Here is a 20,657-nt window from a genome sequence, read left to right on the forward strand (position 1 = left end):
GTAGCCGCAAGAAGAGCTCCGGACGAAGCTCCTACTCCTCCTCATCCAGGTCTTGCACCAGCTCGGTCAGGCCAAACTACTGGCGATGCGTACGTCCAACACACTTTACTTTTTCCCCCACCAACAACATTGACTAACGTACTTGTAGTGCAAGTGCTCCGGCGGCTGGTACAGCTACCAGATCAATGATTCTTGCCCCATGTGCCAGTCCTGGCGCTGCGACAACTGCGAATACTCCATGAGCTAGAGCCTGCCAAGACTCCATCATCTTTCGAACGCAGCGGCCCGCTGCTGTACTACGACATGTTATTGTACTCGAGTTGACATTAGACGAACATTCAACGGAATTCGCATTCCACCCCACTACAGAGCATGAGAGGAGTTTGGGATTTCTAGCATATTCGGCTAAAGCGTTGGAATTTTGGGTTCATTCATTTTGCATTGCCAGCGTTGGAATCAGCATTTAGAGCATTAGATTGGCGGCCACATCATTGAGCGACAGCACCACTCCTTTTTTTTGTTATCCTTAGAGACCTCTCCGCAGAATTTTACTTGAAATAGACTTGCATTATCACATGTTTCCTTTCCACTCACATGTTTGTTCACATGTTCCATCTCAATTCCCTGCATGCAATGAACCATTGGGGGAACGCCATGCTAGGCTCAATGTCTAGTGCCGCCGTTCGTTGCCTTGCATGAGTAACACAGTTCCGTGCATACTGTAAGGCCAATGTAAGGCGAGGCAATCCAAGGCAGCAACCTTAGGCGCCCTTTGACTCTTTTCTAAGACGGCCATTCATGTTTTGTCCCAAAACTTTAGGCTACGCATGACTCTATGCCGGTGACCGTGTTTAGTGATATTACTTGACGAGAAATGCTTACTCTGTGCAAGGAATATGGAGCTAGTTGAGTGCCATCGTACTTTTATGGACGAATCATCGTCCGAGGATGGCTGGTTGGACGGCGGATCCACCCTTGATTCGGGGATTCTTTCTCTTCATTTTCTTTTTATTTCTCTTTCCCATCTTTTTTTCCTTTTCTGAAAAGGGGTGAATGTAGGCAATCCATCTCACGGAGGGCGTACGTGGGAACAATTATGGGCCAATTCCTCATGGTACCATGATAGGTTCGTGGGCGTCAACTTTGAGTGTGCGGTTGATGAATTGGTGGTGGATAGATACCTAGACCGGGGTAGCCAAACCGGATTATGTTACGGGAATTGTGAGAGGGGACGCAGCAGAGCCTCAACATTGGGATCGGTAGTGGCCCCCCCTGTCAGTGTAAGCAGTGGACGACATGGGGAACAGTCCCCGTTCTGGCACTGCTTTTCCGGAGTCGGATTGACAACAGCCACAATGGCATGGTCTGGATCAATGCAAGATGCAGGCTTTGATTTGTCTTGGATTTTAAAAATGGGAGTTGTAGACCGGTTCTCGGCTACCGTGTCATCCAAATCCCTGCCTTGAAGCCTAGATATTGCTTCGTCAGAGAGGCTCGTAGATTTTTCCGCCAGGATCAGAGCATCGCCTCTGAAAGTAGTGAGTAATAGCTGCCGTTCCGTGAGAGGAGGGTTGCGGAAAAGGGCTGTGAGGGGGGTGGGGGAAAATATGCGAGTGGCCGCGTTGAGCAAGAGCTGCAGAATCTGCGGCAGTTGATATTGCACGCATCACACCAAGAGAATTCGTACTGGATACATGGAGGGCTAGTCGATGATCCTAATTTACTATGCGATTGAGGCTCTGCAGAAGTCTCTACTACCTCCAGGTACGAACTTGACGAGAACTTGACGAGAGCGTAGAGCGAGAAGAAGATAGGTAGGTGGTCTCCTAACCCGCTGGCTGGTTTGTTCTTTCTGCCGGGCAACATGATGAGATGCCCCGTTTCAGGCAATGATTAAGCTGGAGCCCGCAGGCCGCGTACCGGTTCGCATCTAGAAGGCGCAGGCTCTTTGCACTTGTGTTCGATCGACTTGTGCCATAGGAGGGTATTCATTGGTTGGAATGCCCAGGTTGATTTAGTTCGGATACAAGGGGTGTGCAGTAGAGGCTGGCAAGGATTGGAGAGAAACATTCTTACGGGTTTGGAAGGCCGAATGTCATAGAACTGGATCTCCCAGGCACCTTTCTTGGCTTACTGACAAGGAGCCGAGATAGACGAATTCGCAACAAACCAATACCGCCGAAGTCGTTGTTGCTGACTTTGGATTTCACACTGAAACGTTCACCGGGACCATGGCTTGGCCTGGCTTGGAAGAACGCCTGCATCACGAGGGCGAGACGAGACCCGCTTGATAGACCGGAGAGACTATTTCTCGAGACTCTTCGCCACCTCCGAGAGATGGCTGCCTTGGATGATGGCATCTCGGCTTGTGTAGGCTCAGATTGATGAAGCACGTTCTTCGTCATTGTCGGCGGGGGGCTTCTCGCTGCCTTGCACGAGAATCCACTTGCTCTGCTGGTGATCCTCGAAATTTTCGACTAGGCAGTCCAATCCTAGGAGATCCGTCAACATGGGCTATCAAGGTGCCCTTCTGCCTCATGCTATGACTCTTCTTCTAGATGATTCGGCAAGTATTTACGATATACGAGTAATAGCAGAAGAATGCTACTGGCTGCCGAAGAATGACGCCCTCTTTGTACAAGCAATCTTGCCGGTATTTCGCACACCCCAGAGGTCAGGACTGGGCCATGGACGCGATACACGCCATGTTGGGAGATTTGGCGAACCAAAAAAAGATTGGCCGCTCCGGGGCCTTGAGAGAGAGAAAGAGTCATCCATTGCTGGATCAGAAGCCATGGAAGACGTCATCCGACAGAGGCCTTGTGGAGAGCCGCCCAACTCCATCGTACGAGGCATCAACCAGAAAACGAACGAAGCTTTGGCTGCCTTCTTGCACAAAATTCTGCATCTGAGGGGTCGACACTCACGAGACGGCATTCCTTTCCCACGCTGGGCCGAAAAAATATTGTTGTCAGATGCCTTGTCATCAAAATTGAATACTCAATCTTTACGGGAATGGCTTCCCCACGGTCTCGATACTATCCGAATCTTCTACCGAGGCGCTCAGTGTCTGCATATCTTGCAAACCACTGGCGCTGCCCGTAGAGTTTTGACTATGAGGCAACTGAAATGATGAATGACGCTTATCCGCAAACGTGGAGAGGGGGGGAGAACTACACCTGGGACTTGATGGAAATACTTGTTTGGGAGAAAGAGACATATAAAACCCCGTGGATGAGGGGAGCAACATGCTTCGTATTCCATTCCATGGTAAGGTATGCGTACCTATCTTACATTATGTACACATCCTCCAAAACTGTATTTCATGACATGAGTGAGATCAAACCCCAAGATCCTTAAATGTGAAGCCTCCCACGATATAATATGGGTTCAACATGGTGTCCCAGTCAGGTGTCAACTCTCTGTGAGGAAAGGGGAAGCCATTACCATTCGAAGCCTCCAACAGGGCAATTTCCTGATTCTTCTTGGCCAACGCATCTCTCATCAGGGTCTTAGCCGTGTCGAGTGCTTCGGCAGCCATGTGCGTGTTGAGGATCTCCACAATGCGCTCGAGCTTGGGCATAACCCACGAGACCTGGGTGAGGCTGTCACGGTTGTCGATGGCGAGCAAAACACAAAAGAACTGGAAGGTGGTGCCTAGGACATTCCACCACGGAATACCCCGTTCTGCCAAGTCAGAAGCTGCCTCGACAGCAGTATAGCCGATCTGGAGGATCTGCGACAAGGTATCTTTGCTGATGCTGACCTTGAGAAGGCGAAGGCGGCGATAGAGGCAGAAGCAGAGATCTCCTCTGGTAAGGGCAGGAAAGCCCTTGACCTCTCCCATGTCGAGAAGCTTTTGGATGGCGGCTTCGAGAGATTTGCTGACAGCCATCACATCGCCACTGATATTTTCGCTAGGCAAGATTCTGGCCATGCGTATTTGGAGGCCAGTCTCACTCTTGTCATCAAAGGGGGTGGGTCGAGAGTCTATGCCATCAAATTGAATCTTGGTACGGCCATACTCGTACGCAATGATTGTATTGAGGCACCAAGCGAGCCAAAAGGTCCGCTTGCTTCCCTCATCCTCTGTGGCGGGAGTCTGAACGCTTTGGGTGACAAGCTCCGAATTAATATCACGGTGAAGTCCAACAGCCTCCACCAGATGCATGACGGTGCAAGACGAAAGCCAAGTAAGATGGGGTCTGGTTGTCGAGCGAAGATAGAGAGTCCGGAGAATCCATGCGTTGACCTGATCAATGGAGGGAAGACGGCTGAAAGTCGAATCCTCGAGGACATCCTTGACATGCTTAACGATTTGCGACTCCATAGGGTGACCTTGATGAAAGGCAAAGAGAGAGCCGAGAGAAACAACGGCTCCAATCAGGGCACCAAGGATGAGATCTTGGTTTCGTCTGTTGAAGTAGGTGTCACACTGCTGGAGGAACTTTTGCTTGTCAAAGAGATGGAACGGCACATCTACAGTGGCGAAGTAGATTTCCGTATAGTGTCGACACTCCTCATAACTGATGTAGTTGGTCAATGGAGCATGGATGGATCCAGGTTCCTCGGGGCGAATGCCACAGTTCCAGGCAAACGAATGGAGCCGGGGAGGATGAGCAGACTCAAGCTCCACGCCCAGCTGGTTGGGAAAGGCCACTGCCGAGTTCTGGTTCATGTAGCGTCGCTTTGCTGGCTCAATGATACCGCGGTTGAGAGGAGGGAGCGGAGTTTGACGGGCAACTTCCTCTGCCGTCGGTTGATGGGCAGCTTCCTCTGCCGTGGCTGAGGGCTCAGTTGAGGGATAAGTTGAGGCCACAGTCAAGGCGGGAACTGAGGGCGGAGCTGAGGGCGCAGTTTGAAAAGATGCCTCACTGCTCTCAAGCATCACATCCAGAGACCTCTTGAGCTTTTGGCCAGGGACGAGGACTCCGTTGATTTTACATGGATATTCAAACTGTACGCACATAGCGCACGGAAAGGTGCTATCACACTTGCGCTTCCGTCTGCGGCATTCATCGCAAGCTTGCTTGGCCCGTTGACGGCCCTTGGGAGCTTGCGGTTGAGCAGCAACCGTCACCTCTTTATGGATCGGGTTGTGCTCCATGGCGGGGAGTCGGTGACTGAGGGGCCGCAGATTAATAAGATACACCATAAACGAAATGTGACGATAGGTAAATGATGGTGTTGATAGGGGCCCGGCTAGGGGAGATGGAGAGTTGCAGAGGGAAAAGAAAGCCGGGCAGCTGGGAGGATGAAATGAAATAAAGGAGGACGTACGTGAGGTCGCGTCTGTCAGCAAGTCACTGCAGCTGCACTGCTCTTTCCGGGTTTACCAGTTCACTTTTTAGCTTTGGTCGGCACCTGCCACAGCAACTCACCCCACTTTTTTTTCCAGAGCTAGCTTGAGAAGGAGAGCTTCACGGAATTTCAGGATGGACGAGGACGAATAGGAATTGATTGTTACCGAGAGGCGGTGAAAATTGGGAAAGCAGCTGCTGGGACTTTCCTTGAAATTTTGAAATTGCACGGTGAGTAAAAAGGTTGGAAAAGGCAGTGACGGGCAGATGTTGTGTAAAGTAGGAAGTAGCTGTGATATTGGTGGGGGATGGAGGGGGTCAAACCCTGGATGTCGCTCTCAGTTGTTGAGACAGCGTCGTCCGGCTGCCTCGCAATATTCTCTGATAGCTCCGATGACTGTGGATAATCACTAGATAGACGGAAAAAATGATTGCGGTAATTTGTGCTTGAGCAATGGATCGCAGTATTGGCTTGGACCCGGGCGATACGCTGGCTTATCGCGATTGTCTCAAGGCGAGTCGTGCAACAACAAAGTTGTCAATCAATGGCATATTCACGCACTGACTTGATTTTCGTCATCAAAATCCGTAGTATTGTATCCATAGACACCGGCGTTATCTATGAAAAACTAGAGCGACCTCTAAAGACCTGATCTTGACGTTCCGATTTAGCCGCTGTAGCAAAACATCTGCCATGAATGTCAATTAGCAATTCGCCCACCCTTTATTTTCGTACTCAAACAGACTACGTTATTTGACTTACCTGCTACCTTCCAATGGCCCGAGAACCACTCTAGATTTTCCCGTAGCTGTTTGACGTCTTCGGGCAAGGCCCTCGTGGGGTAGACCTCGACTAGGTCTACTGCTGCGCGGTACAGACAACCCAGCCCAGAAAAACACATTCTGTTGAGAGATGTGTCCCTCTTCCACATAATGAGGCCTTCAACTCGGCACATTTCGAACACTATGTTATAGGCAAATTGGAGGTCGAGGTTGAGCTTTGCGTCGGGGGCAGTAGACCATCCAAGGCGCTTTGCCCTATTCCTGTAGGCTGATACGACGGCGCTGTGTTCGCTTAGTATGGGTATCGCTTTCAGTAGAAAAAGAGGGTAGAGAGAGTACCTAAGAGCCATGGTTACGCCTTCACAAACGGGATATGACTCCCCTTGGGAGGTTGCCGCATGCTGCCGGACGAGATCGTGGAGTAGCTTCTCTGCTTCTATGCACTCTGAGGACTCTGGATCACCGTGGACGGCCTTTATAGCCTCGCCGATCAAGAGGGCTGAGTAGGCTCTTGTTTGGAACTTGGTCGCCGTGTTCATAAGAGCGTACTTGTCTTTATTCATGTAGGGAACAGCATCCTGAGGCAAGATTGCACTGCTTGGAATAAGAAGCGCAGCGGTGTTGTCTGCACATGAAAGAACGATGGAGCTACGCTCTGGTTAGAAGAGTACATGCAGCCAAGAAGGGGACACGCCTGAGAGGGGGTTAACCAACCGATCTAAAAAGACGATGCTGGCCCAACACAGCCTTCTATCGGGCTCTTGGGTGTCTTTGTACCCATGCCCATTCTCGGCTTTATTCTGCACGGCGATCATGTCCAGCTGCCTGATGAGGCCAAAACACGATGCCAATGTTGAGCTAGCCTCTCTGGCCATCCCGTGCCCACACTCGTACGCAGACAGTAGCAGACCTGCTTGCAGCCTTGCGAGAGAATATGTGTCAATAGTAGGTGTGTTGAGGAGAGAGAATAGCCGCCTTGTGGTTCGATAGAGCGCGCTGTTGGGGGTGTGATTAGGGTGGTAACAGGGTTGTTGATTCATCAGGAGCATGCACAACAGTAGCAATGCGAAGGAATCGTGGTAGAGTTCCGTATAGCTTCGATTGACTCCAAGAGTGAACTTGAACCTTGGTGCGTCCACAATGGGTATCCAGTGATGGGCTGTGGCAAAGTACCTATTCGAGACTTGCTCCGCGGAGGTGTCGCCATACTTGAAGATGTCGCTGATCAGACTCATCAACGACTTGGTGTCAGCTTGATCGGGATGCTGCTCTTGGGTCTGGCAAGCGATCCATAGGAGCTGCTTCTCGCCTGCTGGAGTCAATTCGAGGCCGCAAGAGTCTCGCTTGATGGCCAGGTGCTCGCTCCACAGCAGCTTGGTATCTGGTCCCGTCTCCTCAATCGGCGCGTCTTCATCATATTCGCATCTGAGGAGTTTTCTTCATCATTAAGGAACGAATGAGTAAGCATTGGAATCTCCTGGATTGTTGATTGGCGGCCCATTGCGTCTGCGGAGGTCGCACTTACAAGGAGCATCGCGAGCATCTAGGTAAATGCTTGTCACATCTCCGCTTATGGAGACGACAGTGGCGGCAGGCTTTCTGAGCTTTGGTCTCGATCAATCTTTCGGGTGGCATCTTGAATTTTCTCAATCTTCGCTATGAAACAGAGGATGTTACTTGTGATTGCTTATTCTGGCCGACAAGGATGGAGTTGACAAGAGAGGGGCCAGGTGTAAATGGGAGCGTCCAAGGATTTGTCCAGGTCCTGATTGCTAAGCTTTAATCGACTTAGAGCGACAAGGGGGCGGCCGCAACCCTGTCATAAGACTATGCCCTATTAAGTTGATTTGGTCGATGCGGATTGGCTGCACCATCGGCCGCTCCCATGCTCCATATTAAGAGTGTCCTCGAGTCATCGGCCGCTACCCGGTCGGTATGTGGCATCCATTTATGTCTGCAGCCCGGTCTAAACGGTGTTGATGGACAGGTACAGGTCCATTCTATTCTTGCCTCGGACGATACTGGGCGTTGAAGAATGGTATTGATAATCAATCTAGCATCTTGAAGAGCGGCGCGATTGCAATGCCATGATTTCTAATCCGCCTCATGGACGATGGTACAATATGTGACCAGAGGTTTGTTGAGCTGTGCTGCGGCTCATTCAAGTATATAATGATGCCTTACCAGCTCATGTTGGATCAGGGAGTATAGAAGAAACAGACCAATTTTCCATTTTCTACATCTTGTTACCACAATCAGCCTCCAGATCGAGAGACCTTCATAGTGCTACCCAGTAACAGACGATCAAGATGCCCGAGTTCGTCAACGTTCCCACTTATACCAAAAAGTTTCACCACGAGCCCTATGAGGCAATCTCCCCTACTCGTCCTGAGCTCTCGACCAAGGGGAAGAATGTTGTCATCACTGGTGGAGGAGGAGAGATTGGAGCGGCCATTGCTCTGACTTTCGCCCAGTCTGGCGCTTCAAGCATCGCCCTTTTGGGACGTACCGAGGCAACTCTGCTCAAGAGCAAGCAAGCTATCGACTCAAAATATCCCGAGACCACTGTCCACATCATCACGGCTGACGTTGCTGACGAGGCATCTGTAACCGCTGCTCTCAGCAAGTTTGCATCTGTTGCGGGCAAGAAGCTTGACATTCTTGTTGCTAACGCTGCGGTTCTGCCTGATCCGGGAACGCTGCTGGGAACCGAATCATCTCTGTGGTGGTCTGGATTCGAGATCAACGTCAGGGGACAGTTCAACCTCGTCCGAGCGTTTGTGCCTCTGGCTGAGAAGAATGCAACTGTCATCAACGTCACGTCTTCAGTTGCCCAATTTCCCTTTGTTCCCGGGTCTAGTAGCTATCACGGCTCCAAGTTGGCGGGCGTCAAGATTTTCGATTATCTGCATTTCGAGAATCCCGACTTGAGGGTGCTGCAGTTCCACCCCGGCGTGGTGCAGAGCAGTATGTCGCAGAAGTCGTTTGATACTGGCATTCCAAGGCCTACCATGGATTCTCGTAAGTACCCACGCCCTCGACAAGTGGACATTCCATGAAACTGTTTCAACTGACTGGAGTATCAAATCAGCTTTCCTGCCTGGCGCTTTTGCCGTTTGGTGTGCTAGTGCAGAATCGGAGAGCCTGCGAGGCAAATTTTTGTGGGCAAACTGGGACGTGGAGGAGCTCAAGGAAATTGTTAAGACATTTGAAGGCGCTCCGCAGCTGACATTTGGTCTTCTTGGCTGGCCGTAGGAGAATTGATTCAGATGTATTGTACATGTTGAGGTTGAAGGGAGGAGATGTATCTTGATAGATTAGATTAGATCTTTGATATATGCAAAGTCGTATCATAATTGGGCATCTCACTTTTAACTTTCGGCAGTAATTCTCGTCACCCTTTGCTACGTGTAGGTCCCGGTGCACTGGTAGAACAGTTGAACAGGTACCTGAGTCTCGCTTAGGTAATGCGACATCTGTATCTTGGAAAATGTCGGGACTACCTAAAGTACTAAGGTATCTTCCTTTCACCAAAAGAAAACCCTCACTCGCCACGATGATTTCTGCAATTACTCTATGCAGGCCATCAACCATCATTTCCAGCGCCTTGATTCGAGATCCGACCTGCAGGGGAGCGGCCGCACCCCTGTCACTTTTACCGCCACTAATCAGCCCTTCAGGGCTTGCGGAGTTGCTGTGGATGGCGCTAAAGAACGCAGTAACGACGCCACCGCCGAGTCTCAAGGATCGGGTCTTCTCTCACGATTCTATTCCAATTCCGTGCATCCATGGCTGCGACAAATTAACCCAAGACAGCATTTGGAGGAAATGATCTTTTCCGAAAGATATATCAGTCATTAATAATCCTATTTCCTCCGTTGTTTCCAAACGAGGTTGCGGAACTAAAACCCACCACCGTCCTGGAACTCCGCTGCAGAAGCGCAGACAACATGAACCATGCACCAACACCTGCTAACGAATCAGGGCCACAATCCACTTTGTATGTACTCGAAGCAAGTGCCGTCTCGAGTTTGTTTAGATTCAACATAGGATGGGTTGTCAATCCATTTCCGGTAAATGTAAGCAAATGATGATAAATCATGGCAGCTTCGATAACTGCGATTGGTCTACAGGTATGCATAAGTCGCATATATAATCGCTCTACTCACTTCAACACTTGACAACACCCTAAGTAATCGTGACATTTACCAAATTCAGAACTGAATCTTCACCGACATACTTTCTCATTCCCTTCAAGAATTCGCCATGGCCGACCAGAATGTCCCACACACCCGGAGAGCTCTTCGCAGGCGCGGCCCTCACGTGGCCGAATTCGTTGACGAAGCTATTCCATCCCGAGGCTCATCCGACGTACTGATTCGAGTTCGCGCCGTTTCATTAAACTACAAGGATCTAGCTATGCTGGACGATAACTTTCCTTGGCCGGTTCCATCCAACGTTATTATGGCCGCCGACGTCGCAGGCGAGGTTGTTTGGGTCGGCGTTAAAGTGACTCTGTTTGAGGTGAGGGACCTCAAATAAGTACCTGAATAATGATGGTTACTCACTGTCTCTTAGGTCGGTAGTAGAGTTGCCGCCATCCATAATTTGGACAACATTACTGGGCGTGAATTGACGGCACGGGGTGAGAAATACTAGCAGCTGTTTTCTTCTACAATAGCCAATGCTGACGGCAATACGATAGCTCCTGGCCAAGGTATGGATGGCACCTTGGCTACGTATGTGGTGTTTGCAGAGGTTGAGCTTGTGAAAATCCCCGACAACTTGACATGGGCCGAGGTTGGTTCCGTGTTGCTCTACGGAGTATAGTTCCTATGATAGTTGGGAGAGGACTGACGTTTCTTAGGCTAGTATCGTGCCCTGCTCTGGTGTCACTGCTTGGTCAGCCCTGAACATGAGAACCAACAACTTGTGGGGAAAGACTGTGCTTGTTCAAGGTAAGTTCGTTTTGTATACACACTTATATGAAATGCTCCATAGATTGCTAATATGGGCTGTAGGTACTGGAGGGGTGAGCATTATGGCACTGAGCCTGGCCGCCAAGGCTGGCGCTACCGTGATTGCTACCTCTTCGTCTGATACGAAGCTGGAACGGGCGAAAAAGCTCGGTGCTACTCATGTCATCAACTACAAGCAGAATCCCAACTGGGATGAAGAGGTGTTGAAGCTTACCGGAGGCCTTGGGGTCGACATCGTCATCGAGCAAGGAGGGGCTGACACTCTACTCCAGAGTGTACAGTCAATACGACGAGAGGGTCAGATCTCTCAAGTTGGCTTCCTGTCGGGAGACGGCAAAGGCGATTTGTTTCGCCTGGTACAACTGCTCATCATGAAAAAGTGTAGCATTGTGTAAGTTCAAATTGGTAATCAATTCTTTGCTAAACTTACAGGATACTAATACTGCCCCGTCTTGTACAGCGGAATCCAAGTCGGGTCAAAAGGCGATTTGGAAGACTTGATGAATTTTCTCAGGCAACCACACTTTAAACTCGACTCGTGCATCGACCGAGTTTTTAGCTTCGACAAGGCATTGGAGGCCTTCGATTACATGCGAAAGGGTGGCGCGGTGGGGAAGATTGTCATTGAGTTTTAGCACAGGCATGAAAACCTGTCCACATGTTGACTAGGATGAAGTGCTGACAAAAATAACAAGATCTTCCAGGACCAAGATTAGGTCCTAGATAAAAGTAGAATTTATAAATAAAGCACCAACAAGACGGGCTTGCTAAAATGCAGTACATACATATTGTGACTGTGCAATTCTAATGTACAGTATTGCCAGCACACAAAGGTGAAGTATCATGAATCATCATTTTGGTATTGTTTTCTCCCCTTTGCCTTTCCCTTTTGGCTTCCAACGCAACTTAATCCCATACAACTTTTCCCTTAGTCCTTCTTGCAGGCAACAAAGTCGTCGCCGCTAGCACCGGTGTGGGTGATGACGGAGTCGAAGTTGCCCTTGGAGTCGAAAATGACACGGTCGGCACCGGGGCTTCCACCGGTGTACACCTTGAAGGTGTTCAGAATAGGGAACTCGTACCAAGGAGAAGCGGTAGGGAAGCTGAAACCCTCATAGTCGTTGTACTGGTGAGGGTAGTCGTCCGAGCCTATGTCCGATGTCAGCGATTTTGGTCAATACACCCAGATCCACTCAACAGGAAACCCCGCCAAAAATACAATCAAAGCAGCCTCAACATCGAAGTGGAACTCACCAATGGTGCTACCGGACTTGTAGTGGCTGTATCCGGCTGAGAGGGCATCGTCGATATCAGACTGCCAGTAGCAGGTGGAACCGCAAGTGTAAACACAAGAAGCGCGGCTTTCGATAGCAGCAGCGGAGGCGCTGGAAACGAGGCCGACAACGGCGGCGACAACCTGCGTTCATCACGCTTTAGCAACGATCTGTGGATTATCGAGAGATTCCAGAACTAAGCCATGACATACCTTGAAGCTGACCATTTTGAAGGGTGAGAGTGTGAAGACGGAGGGGAAGTTGAAGACGAGGGACTGGTTGGGCTGTACTGGGATGACGGACCACGATGCCACAGACCACACGGACGATCTTTGACCTTTATATGTCCGTTCATCTACTCTGTAGCTGTTATCGCTAGCAGCATCAACAATAACATCCTCCAGATCCAGATCCCGACCTCCCTTGTTTGGCAGGTCCCAAAGGTCCCAAACTGCCGTCTCCCGCAATCTCCTCCACGGCCCCTCGTCCTAAAAGACGATCCTCCGCAGCCATCCTGGACCAGTATCTCATTCTACTAGCATCCTCCACATCCATCGTTCAGCAACCCTCTTGACACAATCATGCTCGTCCACTGGCCCTCGTGGCCTCATCGCCACGTTTTACCTGTCCATCGCATCTCCTCCACGTGAAGACATTAATGGCCATCACCCAGCTTAGGAACAAACGTCCGTCGAGATCCAGGACCTTCTTTATTAAGCTCGGTGCCCTGATTGGGAGACCGAGGCGGTTTCGATGCCGGTTAAGCGGGAAGCGCGGTCTGTGGACGGAATTCCGGCATCGCGGGTTCCATTTTATTTGGCTTGCCGCCGTGACTGAGGGGCTCAAGACTGCGCGCGAAGCGACGATCGCTTGGATTTATCAGTCGGTATTTGCCGGCAACACCAACGGAGCTCCCCGTCCATGTAGCAGAAGTTCTTTATTTTGATTCAAAAAGTGCAAAAGACCGGCCCAATGGGAGAAATAATCGAGTAGAGGGTGTGCTTTGAAAAGGCCTCTCGTTCTCAGCTGTTTCATATCGGGAAGGCCATGGGATCAATCAGTTGTTATCATTGGGTGCCATTGCCGGTTGATGGCTGTCTAATGCTAGTCTGCCGCTACCGGACAATAACCATAACAAGAAGGTAATCTGGCCCTTTTTCCGGGATTGCGTACCATTGTCGAGCTGTGTGGGCTTTGGGCGAACGCCTTACTTGTCTGAGATAGGATTGCCGCCAGCATGTTGATTGGAGGTTAGCGATCGTCATATATCTGGAATTGCCTACGGAGCATTAATGCGGAGCTGGCATATCGATTCTTACTAAGCTCTTGCGGGCGTTAGGAGGGCTGGGGAGCAAATATGCCAGAGATAGGAAATTTTACAATCAAATCTACGCGAAATTTAGACATAAAAAGAGCATGTGATTATTACATATATACGGACGTTGCCCTCTTTTTGTGCTAAATATTTTCCTCGGTTTCCCAAACCAGTTTTAAGCTGCATTGTGCTTAGGCAGATTTACACCCCTGCTATTTGTTTTGCTCTGAGCGTGGCGTGATGCATACGCAAAAGTTCTGCTAAAAAGTAAGAACTTGTCTTGAAAACGTTAAAATAAAGCGAAGCGAAGAGTACCTAATCAACACACAAAATCCCCTTCGTGACGATGGATTAATTCTTGGAAGGAGAGAAAATAGTATTGAACATCATCGTATTCTCTACACCTGTATTGCGGCTTTCCTGTCTCTCTATGCTATTACCAAATACCTTCGGAGACTTATGGATGCGTCTTATTGTCCTAATGCTAGAAGGCAACACTGTTCCAGAACTCGCTTCCTAACCAATATCTCATTTACCTTAGTGCCAATGGTCAGAGAAATTTATGCTTCGTAATCATAAGTCGTCTTCCCGTAATCATGACTTGATCATCTCCCTTTACTCCATGACAACGACAAACTTTTCCTGCGTCGTCCTCTTCATCAACTTGCCATACGCCTCTACGGCTTGATCAATGGGCACTGGTGTCCATTTGCTCCCGGATTTCAACTTCCCAGACTCGAAAAGCTTCGCCATGGAACTCATTCGCCGTGCCATGTCCTTCGCTGATGGGTTTAGCGAGTTGCAGCCCAAAAGGCTCAAATCAGCGCGATAAAAGTCACGCATGTCGAAGCTGATGTCTCGAGCGCCCACCTTGGGAGCAGAAATGAAAGCAAGGCGGCCATTTTTGGCGAGTTTCTTAAGGCCATTAAGCATCAGAGTAGGAGATCCCACGGTGTCGAGAATGACGTCGACTCCCTTGCCCTCTGTCAGGACGTCCAAAGTGTTCAGTTCTGGGTCTTCGTCGGTGTTCACATGGCCGTCAGCATCGCGAGTGCCCTTGATGATCCGCGCGCCAATATTTTGGATGAGCTGAACTGCAGATGATCCAACGGCGCCCTTGGCCCCTATGACGAGGACAGTGTCGGATTCTGTGATGGCTGCCCTCTCGACCATTTGCGAGGCTGTCGTGAATGGAACGCCAAGCGTGGCCGCCTCGACAAACGATATGCTCTTCGGCTTCAGGGCAATCTCATCTTCGTGGACGAGGCAGTATTCCGCCTGGAAGCCGTCCTTGGTAAAGGCGTACTCGCGCCCGCTGGTGCCATATACCTCTTGTCCAACCAGTTCTTGAGGACCTTCTTCGATGACTCCCGCATAGTCTCTCCCAGCAACACGAGGGTATTGCGTGTATGAAAACTGACCCAAGGCATTACCAACATCGCTGGGGTGGATTGCTGAAGCGTGGACCTTGACCAGGACGTGGTTTGGTATGAGCACCGGCTTTGGTACCTCAGTGAAGACGAGACGAGGGGCTTCGCTGGCGGTCTGGCGAAGTAGCTGAAGAGCTTTCATTGTGGCTGAGGTACGTGATGGCATTTTCGTGTTTCTTTCGTTTTCCCCCTGCTCTGTTGCAAGTTTGTTTTCGACTTTTCACTGGGCGGAGTGTAATAAACTTATATGCTGACTGAGCTTACTGTTTGTTAGTTTACAATTCGTTATGACTGCATCGTCACTTGAGAACACCGGCCCTTTATATTTAACCGTTGACCATCATCATTCCCGATACCCGCGTAAAATTGTCTCAAAGACTATGGAAAGCCGAAGTTTGATCTAATGGCAAGCCACATTTCGACCAAGACAACACGGTGAAGCCGTCATGTCCCCGAGTCTGCAGCGGGCGGTGCGGTCCTGCGGCAGATGCGGCTGCTGCGGGTGGTGCGGATTGCGGCTATTGCGGAAGAGATCTGGTGGGAGGCCGAATCGTCCTGACTGAGAATGGATCCATGTTTGGTCAGCTATTTCTCATCAACATATATGGACCCCTTGAAATACGTTCGAACTGAGAAAAAAAAAAAATTTGGGTTGCAATGTTCGATTTGACATTAAGACAATTGTTCCGAATTGGTCACATTCCGTTGCAGTCAAGTTTTAATGTCAGACAATAACGTCGGAATGGCTTCCGAAACGCGACACTCAAGTGACAACTATGGTGTCTTAGTCACCGATGACGGAGAAAAAGAATACGCGGATCGCCAAGAACCAGATCTCGAAGACGATGGATCTTTCACAGAAAGAGAGCGTGACGAAGAGGAAAACGGCGAGCCCGACATAGAGACAGTGGCATCAAACTCACAACGACCTGCAGACGACCATCTTACACTCCAGCTTACCCCTAGCCATATACCGCCTCCTCAGTCATTGCTTGTCGAGATCCCCTTGATCTTCACGCTATGCCTCGCCCAGCTGCTAGCTCAGGCCGGGTTGGGCCAGTGCATTGCCCCGTTACACATCATTGGCAACACCTTTGGCACGCAAGATGCAGGGCAACTTAGCTGGATGCCTGCGGCCTACAGTCTTACTGTGGGCACTTTTATCCTGATTGCAGGTCGACTCGGTGATCTATTCGGACACAAGATCATCTTTGTCATTGGCTTCTCCTGGTATGCCCTCTGGAGTCTGTTGGCTGGCGTCAGCGTCTGGTCTTCCTCCATCATCTTCTTCGATGTCTGCAGAGCTTTCCAGGGCATGGGCCCTGCATTCGCCGTGCCTTCGGCAGTGGCCATCATCGGCCGCACATATCCACCGGGCAGGAGAAAGGCGATGATTTTCAGCATGTTTGGTGCCACAGCCCCGGGAGGATTCACCGTCGGCGCCGTCTTTTCGTCAATCTTTGCTGAATTTGTTTGGTGGCCCTGGGCGTACTTTGTCATGGCCATGGTCTGCGCTCTCGTCGCAGTTGCCGGTGTCCTGATTATCCCAAAGACCCCTGGTGCCGCAAATGCTCGATCCCAGGCACGACTATGGGAGCTCATCGACGTTCCCGGCGCTGCTGCTGGTATCACTGGACTCGTCCTAATCAACTTTGCCTGGAACCAAGCTCCTGTCGTTGGATGGCATACTCCGTATGTCTATGTGCTCCTCATCGTCGGGTTCCTCTTTTTGGGGGTATTTGCATGGATCGAGGTCCATGCGACATTCCCACTGTTGCCGACAAAGCTGTTCAGCGGCCATCTGGGATTCGTATTGGCTTGCATCGCCGCCGGATGGTCCAGCTTTGGCATCTGGTTGCTCTATCTTTGGCAAATCATGGAGCTGATAAGAGGCCAAAGTCCTCTCGTGTCCAGTGCGCAGTTCAGCACGGCGGCCGTCTCTGGAGCGTGCGCAGCTTTTACGACTGGCCTCATCCTCGGAAAAGTAAGACCCAGCATGGTCATGGGTATGGCGATGACGGCGTTTACCGTTGGTGGGATTTTGGTAGCAACAATGCCTGCTCATCAAATATACTGGGCTCAGACATTTGTTTCCATCCTTGTCATGCCTTGGGGAATGTAAGCTTTTATATCTTCTTGCATATATATACTTTCACCTTGCTAACCATGATGAAATAGGGATATGTCGTTTCCTGCCGCCACGATTATCCTGAGCGAGGCTCTACCGAAAGAACATCAAGGTCTTGCCGCTTCTCTCGTCAACACCGTCATCAACTACTCTATTTCCATTGGCCTCGGCATCGCAGGCACGGTACAATCACAGATCAGCCCCGGAACTACACAGGAGGAGCTTCTGAGGGGCTGTAGAAGCGCATTTTACGTTGGCATTGGCCTTAGCGGACTTGGCGTGGTGGTTGCCACGCTGTTTATCATCGACGAGAATAGGAGGCATGTTCGAGAACGTCGCCAGGGAGAGAAATGAAATCTCAACATACGACTATAATGCATAATGATGCCCTTGCTTACTACGGGGGGAAACAAATATAGACTGGCACTTAATGATTACAGGAAAACGGAACTTATAGAAACAGGCAAGCAGGCATGCATCATGCATCATGCATCTTGGTTAGGAGTACGAATAGACATTACTAGCATATAGCATATAGCATAATTGATACAATCATAATTCACTTCCGCGTCTCAGCATTATCCGTGACGACTCCGAAATTACAGAGTCAGAAATGATACAACACCAAAGATTCCGGCATACCCGACCCAGTACATGATTCCCATCTGATAATATCGTCCCATTGCGGCCGATGTCGTCGTCGCAGCCGCCTGAGAGCTTGTGCCTGTCGGCTGAACGACTCTTGTTCTTGTCCCAGTCGACGAAGAGGGAGACGAGTCGTTGGCGGCGCCTTGCTGCGAGGGGGAGCTAGAGGAGCTAGAGCCCAACGTCGGAATTGCTTGGGCACTCCCAGAAGCAGTATTGGAAGCATCAGAAGAAGGAGCCGTTGCTGAAGCGTCGCTAGTGAGAGGAGGGCAGCCGAGAGGCTTTGTGGTGGTGGCTGATGAAGGAAACGTCGCGGCAAAGGAAATTACAGAGCGCACGGGAGCTTTGAACTCGCCACAGGACAGCGCAAACATGAGGTATTCACCACCCCACATGGCCTGGCACGAGCCGTTGCCGTAGTCGCCGTAATTTGCGTTGGGGATGTAGTTTGCAATGCCATCTGTACATGCGCAATCCTGGAAGAAGAGCAGCGACGGTCTGCTGCCGTCGAGACAGTACGGCTTCTCGTCGACGCGGAAGCTCCTCGACAGCTCGCCGAGGGGCGACGCCGGCATGCAGACGTCGAGGGCAATCGGCGCCGTCTCGGCCTGGATGCGATGCTGGCACTTGTCGTCGGAGAAGAAATCGAGGCTTCCACCACGGGAGCCGGCGGCGGAGACACGGAGGCCAAGGCCGAAAGCGAGGACGGCCAGAGTCTTGGCGATGGAGGCCATTGCGGCTGTGGGTAACGAAGGATCCCGGGTTACAAGAGGGAAAACGAGTGGCAGGGACGGAGCTGGGGCTGATGAGCAACCTGTTATCCCGATCCCGGATTTGGTGAGAATGGTTGCAAAACGAGCGTGTGGGAGTTTCTTATGTGAAGGACTTGGAACGTGAGATTTCCATCTCGTATTGAAGAAATTTCGTATCGTCTCACGATCCGGCTACATGCAGCTGAGCCTGCCTAGCAAAAACGGAGCAGAAGCCGCTGTAGCCTAGGATTACGGAGCATGAGATGGATTTGTCTAGCCCTGTGAACTCCATCTCCTGACGCTATACCGAAGAGCATCCGTCTGTCATAGCTCGGTACTCTAGCCGTTTGGAGGCTAGCCAGGTCCGCAGATTCGGGAGCCAAGAAGTTGAGGATTCGATTGTCTGCCGGCTTTGGCGGGGACGGAGTCGAGAAATGGGGTTGTAATGAGAATGAGCTCTGTCAAATCGATGGCGATATATGCAGTATTTATAGAGAGCACCTCGGTAGTCTAGACAGCTTGGGCTAGTGTATTGCCCATGAAACCTGCTGAGCAGTATGGAGATCAAAAAAGAATCACTGGCAGCGATGTGTATAAATAAAGGGCAAAGCCGAACAAAGCATCTGAGTCCATAGTTCTGAATCAACTCAACATCTTGCTTTATTGTGCTGGCAAAGCTTCGAATTCACCATGGCGGGCACATTTCGACACGTAAAGGCTACGTTTTTAGTCACCAAGAAGGAGGGACTCAGTGACGAAGAGTTTCGGAAGCACTATACCGACGTCCACGCTCCAATGGCTATCGAAGTCTGCAAACGACACGGCGCTCTCGATTACTCTGTTGTACGTCTTGTTTTCTTTAATTCTTTTTGCCAGTTTAACGGAGCAAGTCCGAGACTCTTAAGCTCTTATTTCTCAGATTGAGATCAAATGCCGGACTCTTGTCGAGGCAAAAACTGACCGTCGGTAGCACTTCAACACCGAGGCGGAGAAGGTGGCCGCTCGAGCTGCTTTCGGAGAGAATGCCACTTTCATCAGCTGTGACGCTGTCACAACGTTCATCTTTCCCGACATGAAATCGCTTGTTGAATCGTTTGTGGACCCAGAATATGCGGCAAAGCTGGCTCCCGACGAGGCTACATTCACTGATAGGTCAAAATCGCAATTCGCCGTAAGCAACGAATTCGTGGTGTTGGCCAACGGACGGGATTCAGTGCCGAATTGATGTTGAAGCTCTGAATAGGTATGTCAAAACAAGGAATTTTACCTTTCGAGTAATGTCATACATCAGCCTAATGTCGTAGTTAGTAGCGGGGTTGGGGTTGCGAGATTGGAGTTGGCTAAAGACTTGGAGAAACTCTGTACTTATGAATGCCCGGAGGCACGTAAAACTCCGCAAGTGCTTATAGAATAGATCTCATCAACAGTTAATTTGTATGCCATTTCCGATCGCCCTTGGTGGTGTGGTCATGATCTGCATGATGTGAGCCTCTCGGTTTACATGGCCGTTCAGCCCTGTTTTGTTGCACAAAGTCATTGTTAGCAACTTGCGTCCACGGCGTGTTGTGGATGTCCTTATCCAACAAGCTGTCTGAACGCGAAGCTGATTCTCGCTACGATGAAGTGGATGTTGTTTTGTAAATATCGTGTCGGAGAACGAACGACCATCTCACGGCGTTGTGTGGAGGCGATAGGCATAGGGCGCATGTTGACATATTTAATGAATCATCTTGAGTATTAATTAGTATTCCAAATCAATTTCAGTTTGTGATACTGATCGGAACCAACGTAATCTTACTTAGGACATATCTTGGTTGCCAGTTGCAATCTTGATTGCGAATGTGCCACTTCGGTCATTTCTCACCCCTCGCCTCAGCCGAGGAGACCCATCAATATCCTAAACCGCTCCCCACGGGAATAGGGCGTGGGAATGGACCGATTTCCAATCAGAAACGCTCTGTGTAAGATGTTTGGACGCCAGAATCAGCACGCGGCTCCAAACTTTGGGCTTTCAGGCCATCAATTAGGGTCGGAGTGATCGGTCTTGTGGT

The 20,657-nt window shown here is 50.2% G+C and overlaps 9 protein-coding genes across 9 annotated transcripts; 4 read left to right on the plus strand and 5 right to left on the minus strand.

The window, feature by feature from the left end:
* Positions 1 to 3,235: 3,235 nt before the first annotated feature.
* V8C40DRAFT_240177 (N-terminal binuclear Zn cluster-containing protein) lies at positions 3,236 to 5,737 on the minus strand. The gene is made up of 2 exons (XM_083214740.1): positions 5,281 to 5,737; positions 3,236 to 5,123 (listed from the first exon to the last, which is right to left on the minus strand). Exon 2 carries the CDS (start codon positions 5,105 to 5,107, stop codon positions 3,341 to 3,343), a length of 1,767 nt encoding a protein of 588 aa, XP_083075899.1. The 5' UTR covers positions 5,108 to 5,123; positions 5,281 to 5,737; the 3' UTR covers positions 3,236 to 3,340.
* Positions 5,738 to 5,879: 142 nt separating this feature from the next.
* On the minus strand, positions 5,880 to 7,822 carry V8C40DRAFT_240178 (uncharacterized protein; the record flags this gene model as incomplete). Its single annotated transcript, XM_083214741.1, has 5 exons — positions 7,609 to 7,822; positions 6,798 to 7,520; positions 6,423 to 6,731; positions 6,064 to 6,365; positions 5,880 to 5,989 (listed from the first exon to the last, which is right to left on the minus strand). Coding segments are annotated over exons 1-5 (1,514 nt in total), but the record flags the coding sequence as incomplete, so codon positions are not given.
* A 570-nt stretch (positions 7,823 to 8,392) lies between these two features.
* V8C40DRAFT_273960 (SDR family oxidoreductase) lies at positions 8,393 to 9,338 on the plus strand (the record flags this gene model as incomplete). The annotated part of the gene is made up of 2 exons (XM_083220554.1): positions 8,393 to 9,104; positions 9,175 to 9,338. 2 exons carry the CDS (start codon positions 8,393 to 8,395, stop codon positions 9,336 to 9,338), a joined length of 876 nt encoding a protein of 291 aa, XP_083075901.1.
* Positions 9,339 to 10,247: 909 nt separating this feature from the next.
* V8C40DRAFT_184447 (zinc-dependent alcohol dehydrogenase family protein) lies at positions 10,248 to 11,986 on the plus strand. Its single transcript, XM_083211766.1, has 7 exons — positions 10,248 to 10,607; positions 10,662 to 10,728; positions 10,789 to 10,883; positions 10,951 to 11,041; positions 11,105 to 11,453; positions 11,523 to 11,702; positions 11,758 to 11,986. The coding sequence occupies exons 1-6, from the start codon at positions 10,350 to 10,352 to the stop codon at positions 11,695 to 11,697; spliced, it is 1,035 nt and encodes a 344-aa protein (XP_083075902.1). The 5' UTR covers positions 10,248 to 10,349; the 3' UTR covers positions 11,698 to 11,702; positions 11,758 to 11,986.
* Positions 11,882 to 12,778, minus strand: V8C40DRAFT_184443 (Ribonuclease/ribotoxin). Its single transcript, XM_083211765.1, has 3 exons — positions 12,549 to 12,778; positions 12,317 to 12,479; positions 11,882 to 12,211 (listed from the first exon to the last, which is right to left on the minus strand). Exons 1-3 carry the CDS (start codon positions 12,561 to 12,563, stop codon positions 11,991 to 11,993), a joined length of 399 nt encoding a protein of 132 aa, XP_083075903.1. The 5' UTR covers positions 12,564 to 12,778; the 3' UTR covers positions 11,882 to 11,990.
* Positions 12,779 to 13,740: 962 nt separating this feature from the next.
* Positions 13,741 to 15,510, minus strand: V8C40DRAFT_240184 (quinone oxidoreductase family protein). The gene is made up of 2 exons (XM_083214742.1): positions 15,356 to 15,510; positions 13,741 to 15,233 (listed from the first exon to the last, which is right to left on the minus strand). The coding sequence occupies exon 2, from the start codon at positions 15,221 to 15,223 to the stop codon at positions 14,267 to 14,269; it is 957 nt and encodes a 318-aa protein (XP_083075904.1). The 5' UTR covers positions 15,224 to 15,233; positions 15,356 to 15,510; the 3' UTR covers positions 13,741 to 14,266.
* A 130-nt stretch (positions 15,511 to 15,640) lies between these two features.
* Positions 15,641 to 17,748, plus strand: V8C40DRAFT_240186 (MFS transporter). Its single transcript, XM_083214743.1, has 2 exons — positions 15,641 to 17,199; positions 17,260 to 17,748. The coding sequence occupies exons 1-2, from the start codon at positions 15,803 to 15,805 to the stop codon at positions 17,561 to 17,563; spliced, it is 1,701 nt and encodes a 566-aa protein (XP_083075905.1). The 5' UTR covers positions 15,641 to 15,802; the 3' UTR covers positions 17,564 to 17,748.
* On the minus strand, positions 17,677 to 18,929 carry V8C40DRAFT_240187 (uncharacterized protein). Its single transcript, XM_083214744.1, has one exon. It carries the CDS (start codon positions 18,586 to 18,588, stop codon positions 17,809 to 17,811), a length of 780 nt encoding a protein of 259 aa, XP_083075906.1. The 5' UTR covers positions 18,589 to 18,929; the 3' UTR covers positions 17,677 to 17,808.
* Positions 18,930 to 19,146: 217 nt separating this feature from the next.
* On the plus strand, positions 19,147 to 19,942 carry V8C40DRAFT_184470 (EthD domain-containing protein). The gene is made up of 3 exons (XM_083211767.1): positions 19,147 to 19,449; positions 19,577 to 19,849; positions 19,915 to 19,942. Exons 1-2 carry the CDS (start codon positions 19,297 to 19,299, stop codon positions 19,829 to 19,831), a joined length of 408 nt encoding a protein of 135 aa, XP_083075907.1. The 5' UTR covers positions 19,147 to 19,296; the 3' UTR covers positions 19,832 to 19,849; positions 19,915 to 19,942.
* The last annotated feature ends 715 nt before the right edge of the window (positions 19,943 to 20,657 follow it).

Source organism: Trichoderma camerunense (genome assembly GCF_050948025.1).
Source record: "Trichoderma camerunense strain CBS 138272 chromosome Unknown V8C40scaffold_5, whole genome shotgun sequence".
NCBI lineage: Eukaryota > Fungi > Ascomycota > Sordariomycetes > Hypocreales > Hypocreaceae > Trichoderma > Trichoderma camerunense.